This window comes from Ursus maritimus, unplaced genomic scaffold (genome assembly GCF_017311325.1).
Source record: "Ursus maritimus isolate PB19 unplaced genomic scaffold, ASM1731132v1 scaffold_35, whole genome shotgun sequence".
In the NCBI taxonomy this organism is placed as follows: Eukaryota; Metazoa; Chordata; class Mammalia; order Carnivora; family Ursidae; genus Ursus; species Ursus maritimus.
Window position 1 is genome coordinate 6550819 of NW_024426119.1, and position 10175 is coordinate 6560993.

The 10175-nt window shown below is 45.0% G+C and overlaps 1 protein-coding gene across 1 annotated transcript in view; it reads right to left on the reverse strand.

Moving 5' to 3' along the window:
* Nucleotides 1-6819, reverse strand: part of GPR176 (G protein-coupled receptor 176) — a 120923-nt gene extending 114104 nt beyond the window's left edge. Inside the window, exon 1 of the mRNA XM_040620448.1 lies at nt 6648-6819. Coding sequence (XP_040476382.1) covers nt 6648-6819 — 172 coding nt within the window. The remainder of the gene's footprint in view (nt 1-6647) is intronic.
* Nucleotides 6820-10175: the final 3356 nt, after the last annotated feature.

Sequence of the window (10175 nt, forward strand, 5' to 3'; positions counted from 1 at the left end):
ATGGTTTCTTAGGACACCCAAAGCACAAGCAACAACAAAAAAGTTTAGATAAATTGGACTTCATCAAAATTTAAAACCTTTATGGTTTTAAAAAGGACACCAATAATGAAACGAAAAGACGATCCACACAATGGGAGAACAATTTTGCCAGTCACATATCAAGAAGAATCTAGTGTTCAAAATATATAAAGAATGCTTACAACTTGGGGTGCCTGGGTGGCTCAGTCCATTAAGCGTCTGCTTTTGGCTCAGGTCCTGATTCAAGCCCAGCAACAGGCTTCTTGCTCAGCAGGGAGCCTTCTTCTCCCTCTGCCCCTCCCCACTCATGCTCTCTCTCAAATAAATAAATAAGGTATTTTATAAAAATGCAAATCAGGCACATGGGTGGCTCGTCAGTTAAGCATCCGACTCTTGATTTCGGCTCAGGTCTTGATCTCAGGGGTCATGAGATCAAGCCCCATGTCAGGCTCTGCAATCAGTGGGGAGTCTGCTTCTCTCTCTCTCTCTCTCTCTCTCTGCTCCTCCCCAGCTCATGCTCTCTCTAAAATAAACAAATCTTTTTTTAAAAAATGCAAATTATAACCATAATGAGATACCATTTAATACCCACTAGCACGGCTATAACCAAATAAAACCAACAAAAAACCCAATGTTGGCAAAGATGTGGAGAAATCAGAACCTTTGTACACTGCTGGTGGGAATGTAAAATGACGCAGCCGTTTTGGAAAGCAGTCTGGCAATTTCTAAAAGAATAAATTTAGGATTACCTTATGACCCAGAAATTTCACTCTTGCTATATTCCCAGGAGAATTAAAAACATTATGTCCACACAAATGCTCAGAGTAGCATTACTCATAACAACCACAAAGTGAAAACAACTCAAATGTCCATCAACTGATGAATGGATAAAGGTGATACACCCATAAAATGGATTACTACTCAGTAATAGAAGGAATAAAAATTATGCTACAACCCAGAACCTTGAAAACATGATGGTAGCTGAAAGAAGCCAATTACAAAGAACCACATATTGTATGACTCCATACATACGAAATGTCCAGAACAAATCCACCAACACAGAAAGTAGATTAGTAGTTGCCTAGGGCTCAGGGTATTGAAGGGGAACAGGAAGCAACTACTAACGGGTACGTGGTTTCTTTTTGGGATGATAAAAAAAGTTCTGGAATTTGATAGTGGTAATCATTGCTTAGCTGTGAATATACTTAAAACCACTGAACTGTATACTATAATTGGGTGAATTGTGTAGTGCAGGAATTTTATTTATCTCAATAAAGCTACTATTTTAAGTTTTCACAGTAGAATTTAATTTCCTGAAGGAATTAAAAAGTGGAGGGATACATACACTGAAGACCTAGTAATGAGAAGCACAGTGTTAACAGAAGTGTTTCATTCAGATGGAAGTTAAATTTCTTTTCTACACCTGACATACTACAGTATAAAAGAATGGGGGAGAATGCACATATCACACGGAAATCAAAGACAATGTGAAAGAATTTGAGTCAATACTATAGGAGTTCACCTACACAGGCTGATAACTACTGACCTCACTATTTCAAACTTCTTAGGTCAATCCAAGACATCATATTCTTGATTTAGTCTACTTAGGTTTCCAGGCATACCTAAAAGCAGGTAAAATAAGGCTGATAATATTACATTATTATTGGTTATAATTATGGTTAACTAAAAGTCATCCTGTATAATTATGACTCATAAGCACAAACTAGTATTAACACTATTTCTATCAAACATTTAACTGAAGGGGATGCCTGGGTGGCTCAGTCACTTAAGCTTCTGCCTTTGGCGCAGGTCATGATCCCAGGCTCCTGGGATGAGTCTGCAGCTCCCCCTGCTTGTGCGGGCGCTCGCTCGCTCTCCGACAAATAAATAAAATCTTTAAATAAAAAAACAAACACAAAAAACATTTAACTAAGGAACTCCAAGAATTAGCCAGCTATTATTTGGTTAATTGCAACTACTATCAAAAACACAAGAATATTTCTCTGTCAAACAAGTTCTATAAACATTGTTGGTGCCCAATATGGTTTTGTGGAAAGACTACGAACAATCCTGAGCAGGGGTGCCTGGGTAGCTCAGTCGGTTAAGCCTCTGCCTTTGGCTCAGGTCATGATCCCAGGGTCCTGGGATCAAGCCCCATGCCAGTCTCCTGGCTCAACAGGGAGCCAGCTTCTCCCTCTCCCACCTGCTCATGCTCTCTCTCACACATGCTCTCTAAAATAAATAAAATCCTTTAAAAAAAAATCATGAGCAAAAATGGTATTTATCCATATCATCTGTCAGATCAATTCAGTAAGACAATTCCCTGTATTTCCTTTGAAATGAATACTGAATACTTCAATAACCCACCTCAAGGACTCAGGCCACAGACAAGATGGATTTATTTAAGGTCATCAATTTCATACTATAGACCATTGGTGAGGAAAGATAAATAATTTGTTGGCTATTGTCTACAATGCTCATTTTCTTTAAATAAGAGCAAGTTCATTTACAAAAACCTCCTAAATGCCTCCAATGATAACAAGCACAGATGAGAGGCAATTTATGCAAGGGGGGAGCCTAGAGGTAACAGGCTTCGAAACAGCCACTGACCTTTGTCAAGTGAAAGCACCAGAGAGGGGCCTAGCTTTCCATGCACCTGGACTGTGAATCACAGAGGAGTGGGAAAAAGGGAGGGAACGACTCTGAGGAGTTAGATCCAAAGCAGTTATTGGAAATGGTGATTCCTTCTTTTTGAGTCTTTGATTTTACACTGTTCCTATTAGAAGTGTTGTGTGCCATGTATTTAGTAAAGGGAAATCTAAATTATTTTGACTCCTTCAGGGCACCTGGGTGGCTCAGTTGGTTAAGCGTCTGCCTTCGGCTCAGGTCATGATCCCAGGTCCTGGGATGGAGCCCCACGCATCACATCGGGCTCCCTGATCAGCGGTGAGCCTGCTTCTCCCTCTCCCTGCTGCCCCCCGTTTGTGCTCTCGCTGTCAAATAAAATCTTAAAAAAAAATAAAAATATAAAATACATCATTTGACTCTTTCAAGATCTAGAACATATCTTTAGATAACCCAAGATGTTGCATAAAGAAGGCTGAGAGGGGTGCCTGGGTGGCTCAGTCGGCTGAGCGTCTGCCTTTGGCTTGGGTCATGGTCCTGGGGTCGGGCCCCCATGTTGGGCTCCCTACTTAGCAAGGAGTCTGCGCCTCCCCCTCATGCTCCCTCTGTGCTCTCGCTCTCAAATAAATAAAAAAAATTTTTTTTAAAGGCTGAGAAACACTAGTTTATACAAAGCCTCAAAAAGCATTATTTGGAAAGTATTATACATAATTCAAGAGTTCATTCTGAAAGCAATTAATGTTCCCTGTGGCTTGAATATTACAGTCATTCCAAGTTGGGTTTTTTCCCCTCATACAGAGCACTAAAAGTCTCCAAAAAGACTGTAAAACAGCAATAGTACAAAGGAATCATTTTCACGTAACAGTGGGCCTTTAAAACTTCTAATGAAAAAAATCTATTTAGACAATCTAGGAAGCATATCTGAGTTTGTTTAAAGGGAAAAAATAAAAGAAAAACTCATTTGCCTATGTTTGCAGAGAGGAGAAACAAGCAGATTAAATCAGCATCACATGCTATTCTAGATTTCCATCCTCCATTTACTTTTCACCCTTAAAGATTCTTCCATAATAAATGCTTTTCTTTTATTCTTCATCTGTGAGTTTTCTCTGGGGGGGAGGGAGCTTTCATGAAACTATACTTCCCAAGTTTACTTTCCTTGCAACTGACTGTACACGGCTTTGCAACTTAAGCTCTGAGTCTCAGCTGGCATCACCAGGAGGATTCAATTACACAGATACGTTTATACAGGTCAAATCCTCAAAAACAATGAATTAAGAATACCAGTAAGTAAGTACACGAGGCAATGTTATGATTCAGCTAAAATGTTAAGGAAACCTGAAATGTTGGGGGCCTGGGTGGCGCAGTCGTTGATCGTCTGCCTTTGGCTCAGGGGGCGTTGTGGGATCGAGCCCCGCATCAGGCTTCTCTGCTGGGAGCCTGCTTCTTCCTCTCCCACTCCCCCTGCTTGTGTTCCCTCTCTCACTGGCTGTCTCTCTCTGTCAAATAAATAAATAAAATCTTTTAAAAAAAGGAAACCTGAAATGCCTTTCCTTTTGAAGATTTTGTTTGTTTGTTTGTTTGTTTGTTTGTTTGTTTGTTTGAGGAGTGGAGAGGAGAATATGGAAAGGGACAAGCAGACTCCGCATGGAGCGCAGAGCTGGAGGGGGCGCTCAATCCCAGGACCCTGAGATCACAACCTGAGCAGAAACTCGGAGTCAGACCCTTAACTGACAGCCACCCAGGTGTCCCATGCTGTCTTTCCTTTTGCCCAAGTTCCCTGACTTTTGATTTCAAGAAATTTAACCATATTTATACTTTTTCTGAAAAGAAAAAGGAGCAAATGGAATTCTCTCTTAGGCGAGCCAAGTAATGTGGAAGGGAGAAAATTATGTCCTCCTTAGCCAAGCCAGGCATAACTAAAAGGTCAAGAGGAAAATCAGTCTCCTCGTGGGAGAAATCCACAATAGTTCTTGCCTGTCAATTAAATCACTGTGGGGAAAAAGAGTTGAAATAAGGGCAGAATTACCTAAGAATTCTTTTTTTTTTCCATTTATTTTTAAGAAGGCTCTATGCCCCGGGGGGGGGGGGGGGCTGGGGCAGCTCAGTCTTTAAATGTCTGCCTGTGGCTCAAGTCGTTTTCCGGCCCTGGCGTCTTGGGATCCAGTGCCCTCCTGGCGTCTTGGGATCCAGTGCCCTATCAGGCTCTCTGCTCAGCAGGGAGTCTGCTTCTTCCCTCTACCTTTCCCCCCTGCTCATGATCTCTCTCAGTCAAATACGTAAATAATTTTTTCTAAAATAAAAATTAAAAAAAGAAGGCTCTATGCCCACCAACATGGGGCTTTAATTCACCACCCTGATACCAATACCTGAGCTGAGATCAAGTGTCAGATGCTTAACCGACTGAGCCACCTGGACATCCCTACCTAGCAATTCTCGAATCCAATGCAATTTACAAAAATACATGGTACAATGGAAGCAGAACTAACATTAAGTGTGCACTATTTGCTATGCCCTTTACATACATGCTCCGTTTTCTATTTCAACAGTACTCAAAATTTTGGAGTTAAACTATGGGAAAATTTCTCCCAACATCACCTTTCTTCATGGTTAGAGTTCCCAATGGAGAAAAGAAAACAAAATATGTACATATATATACAGGGTAAAAACCTTGCAGAAATAAAAATGCAGCCACTTCTACTCTCCCCAAAAATCTACACTTTAAGTGAACATGACAACACTAGAATTGAACTCCTAATGATCTACAACTCATTGTGCATGGTACCTAGTAGGTGTTCAGTGTTTGTTAAATGAATACTGAAAATATTTGATACACAAGCATTTGCTTTATCAATATGCATTTACCACTCTACTCATAAAAACACAACACACACACACTTAGACATAGCCACATTTATGCCTACTCCTGAAAATGCCCTCATGACAAAAAGTGGAAAATAAATACACAGTGGGACAGGATGATGACAATTAGAGAAATGATGAAGGGAAATGCCAAACATTTAAAATTTTTCCAGTCTTTTTGATGTCACTTATCTTGATTTCCATGGAAATTCACAGGTGTCTGCAAAATACCCATTCCTACTTCGAAACTTTAAGACTGCTCTTGACCACAGTATCAACACATAATCCTATCTTTTTACATCCATTTAAATGCCACATCAGAAAATTTACATTTGAAGGGAAGTTACATATTTACAAGTAATGTGCAACATGTTCAACTAACCTCAACAGAAATGAATATTGTTATCATTTATCATTTAAAGAGTACCTACCAGAAGTACAGGTAATTCTCAAGCTAGTATACAAACGTTTTTACTAACCACTCATTTCAGTTCGTTTGAACAAGTATACCTAAATCTGTGTATTTTGTACTTCAAACTAAACATAGTAGAGAAATATGCTGGGATTTATTTTGTTTGGGGTTTCTAAAAATATCAGAAGGCAACATAGAGTTTAACTCCACAGGGCTGTTTACCAGCAAGCAGGTCGATGTTCCCAAGAAGCAAGCCATAAAACAAGCGCAAAATAAAGCTCTTTCAAAATAATTTTGTATATAGGGAATAGATGGGAGTGCAAAACACATCAGTCATCAGCAACAAAACAGCATCTTTGTGCCTCGCTATTTATAAACAGGAGCTCGGGCCAGCGCTCGGACCTCGCACACAAGAGGTGAGGAATAATTTTGGGCAGGGTTGTGCCCATCCCGAAGCATTCCGCAAGGGCTGCCCGGGAGGCGGACCTCCGCCTGTACCAGGCACGGTCCTCGGACCGGGACAAAGCCCTACGAGAACTCTTCCGCTTCCAGCTTGGGGGCTGGAGTCGACCGTCCCTGCTTAACTTCCCAGCAGCTACCCCCGCATTCTTACACCCCACTCTCTCCACTTTGCCAGGCACACCGCCGCTCCGGCGGCCCCCGATCCCGTGCCCTCTCCGAGCCTGTTCGCTCGGGGAAGCCCACCCTGGAGGCGCCCCCGCGGGCGGCTTACCGAGCAGCGAGCCTATGAAGATGACGACCTGCACGGTGGTGGTGAACTGGCGGTACAGCTGAGCCTCGCCGAACTCCCCGAGCGCGCTGCGGTTGGCGCCCCCGGCCTCCGCGCCCGACGCGTTGCGCGGCTCGCTGGCGTTCCGGGAGATCCAGCTGCCGTTGTGTCCCATGGCGAGGAAGGGATTCCGGCTCCGCTCGTCGCCCGCCCGTCCGCCCACCACGGAGCTCCGCCTGGGTCGCTCCTGCCCCGGGTGCGGTAGAACGCGCGGGCGCCTGGTGGAGTCCTGGAGAACCCGGGGCAGCCGCGGGTCCCCTCACGTCTCCACATCGCCAGCCCCGGAGCCTGGGAGGCGGGGAGGGAGGAGGGCGAGGCTGCGCCCCAAGCCGGTTCCCCCCTGGGTCCCCGTCAGCAGCCACATGGAGGCGGCACGGTCAGAGCCGGCCGAGCCGCGTCCGTCCCTCCTCTCGGGTAGTCAGCGCCGCCAAGCCCACTCGGCAGAGATGGAAACACAGGAGGCATCTGATAGTCAAGGAGGGCGCTCCCCGCTCCCGCCGCCCTCTTCAGCCTCTGCTCCTTCCACCCCTCGAGGGCCGGGCCATCCCTCTCGAGTCGCCTCCGGCTGACGGGCTCTACCCCTCTCCTCAGAAGGAAGAGAACATTTGGCTGAGGCCGTTCTTCAATCCTGCCGGCTTTGAGGGATTGGATGGCGATGGGAAACCTGTGAAATGCTCAAGCCAAGTGACCGGAGCTCCGAGGGGACCTCGGAGTCCCCGACGGCACCTACGGTCTGGGAGGAATGCCCTGAATCTCTCCAACGGCCTCGCCCTCACGCGCCTAGCCGTCCCCCAGGACGCCGGCGCGGTGTCCTCTGGCCCAGCCCCGAGTCCGGGGCTCCGACCTCCTGCCTTGGTGTCAGCGGCAGGGTCACCGTTCTGCAGCCCCTTGCCTCTGCACGGCCTAGCGCCCCCTTTTCTGCCACTGCTCCTGCCTTTGCTGCCAGGAGAGATGCTCGCGGACGCGCCGTGACAAAGGGAGGACGCCCCTTAAGGGGCAGGGCACCGTCTGCGCACCGCCGGACTCCGGGCGCGCTCCAGGAGCAGGGAAGGGAGCATCGCCGGCAGAGGGAGGAGTGGGTGGGGTGGCGGTCACGTGACGCGCGCGGCTCCGCCCCCCACGCCGAGGGGGCCGCGGGGATGGCGCCATGTTGGCCCTTCCAAGGGTGGCTGCCAAGGCTGAAGTGTGGGAGGCGCGGAGGGTCCTAATTTGGCTGCGGTGGATGCTTTCAAGGCGCTTTCCCTGCTTCGCTTAATTTATTCCTGTGGTTATTGCGCCTTCTCTCTTCAGCAGGGGCTGGCTGAGAGGCACATAATTACACTACGCTGTCACTTGAGCAGGTGTCCCAGTTTTTGGCCCCTCAGTGACGCCTTGGGTGTAGCTGAAGATGAAAGATAAAATTTAGGAATCCGGTGCAAGGTTTCCTGGAGTTTTTTTACTGAGTCTCATTTATAAAAGGTATGCAGAACAGCCCAAGTGTGGTGCAATCCGAAGAATGAATATTTGGGGAGGGAGCAACTTCCTGCAGCTGATGCTAAAAGTTGGGAAGCTCGGATAACCAAGTGAACAAGAAACGGTAGGGTAGCTGAGTAGTAAAAGGAACATGTACCGCATCCAGAGAAAGGATCTGGAGAAAAGGAGAAATGAGACAGGAAAAGACAAAGGTGCTGCTTTGACGTTATGGAAACTGGTTTCTTTTTAATTAGTGAAGGAGCTGGTAGAGGGCTTTAAAATATTACTGATAGCGTTAGGTCCCTGAATACTAGCTCTTAAGAATTTGTTAGAATTACAGAATTTGCTGGGGCACCTGGCTGGCTCAGGCGGTAGAACATGGGACTCTTGTTAATCTTGGGCTTGTGAGTTCAAGCCTCATGTTGGGCGTGGAGATAACTTAAAAAAAAAAAAAAAATTACCGAAATTCTTGGTGGTCTCAAGGGTGATCCTGCCACAATGTGACCATTTCACTTACACCGTACAAGACACCAAGTCTTTAAAGGGCAAAAAAGCCCTCCATATCTTGTACATTATTATGTTCTCACAATATCTGCACGTAATAATCCTCCATGTAAGCAGTTATTTTAAACATTTCAGAGGCCATAAAAAGAGGAGAGGCAAAAATAATGTACTTTTGGAATGTTAGTGTTGTTGGGGTCCAGAGCCCACTGCCAAGAATTTTTAAGATGGCTTCACTGCAAAAGGTGGTTTTATTCGTAGTGAAGAGAAGGGCCATATGCACCCCAATGTTCATAGCAGCATTATCCACAATAGCTAAATCGTGGAAGGAACCGAGATGCCCTTCAACAGATGACTGGGTTAAGAAGCTGTAGTCCATATATACAATGGAATATTACTCAGCTGTCAGAAAGAATGAGTTCTCAACATTTGCTGCAACATGGACGGCACTGGAGGAGATAATGCTAAGTGAAATAAGTCAAGCAGAGAAAGACAATTATATGATTTCTCTCATCCATGGAACATAAGAACTAGGAAGATCGGTAGGGGAAGAAAGGGATAAAGAAAGGGGGGTAATCAGAAGGGGGAGTGAAGCATGGGAGACTATGGACTCTGAGAAACAAACTGAGGGCTTCAGAGGGGAGGGGGTGGGGGAATGGGATAGACTGGTGATGGGTAGTAAGGAGGGCATATATTGCATGGTGCACTGGGTGTTATCCGCAACTAATGAATCCTCGAACCTTGCATCAGAAACCAGGGATGTACTGTAGGGTGACTGACATAACGTAATAAAAAAACATTTTAAAAAAAGGTGGTTTTATTAAAGCTTAAGGACAGGACCTTGGGCTACTGCTCCAGGATTGGGAGGAGCAACGGATTATGTACTTTGAGGTTGGGGAAGTAAAGGTAAAGGAAGTTCCAAAAGGATTTTCTTATGCTAAAGAAGACTCACAGGATACCCAAGGCCTAGCTATTGTCAAACCAAAGTTACTTTTCCCTCTACCAGGGTGTTAACATTAAGATAGTTGGGAGGTTCCTGGAGGAACATTATACTGTACCTGCCTCAAGTATTTGTAAATGGGCTGCAGGTTATAAGGACATTGAATTTTATCTACATTTCCTTCTGCCTTTGTTTCCCACAACAAAATTACTGATCAATTGTGTATTTTGTTTAAAAAAAAAAAAAAAGCCATTTCCAGTAGTTAAAATTAGTTCTTAGCCTCCAAGCATATTTTTAAACCCCTTGCACTATAATCATTACAAAACAAAATGTAGTAGTCATTCAGTAACAACCAGCACATTCCTTTAAGAAAGGTTGAGGAAGAATGTGTGTAAATGACTTGTTTAGTAGCTGTTGTAAAAATAGCTCTTTACCTGCCACTCCCTACTCAAAACTGCTAAAAAGGATGATAAGGATGTAGGAAAGAGAGACGCCTGGGTGGCATAGTCAGTAGCGTCTACCTTTGGCTCAGGACCCACATCAGGCTCCTTTGCTGGGCTAGGAGCCTGCTTTTCCCT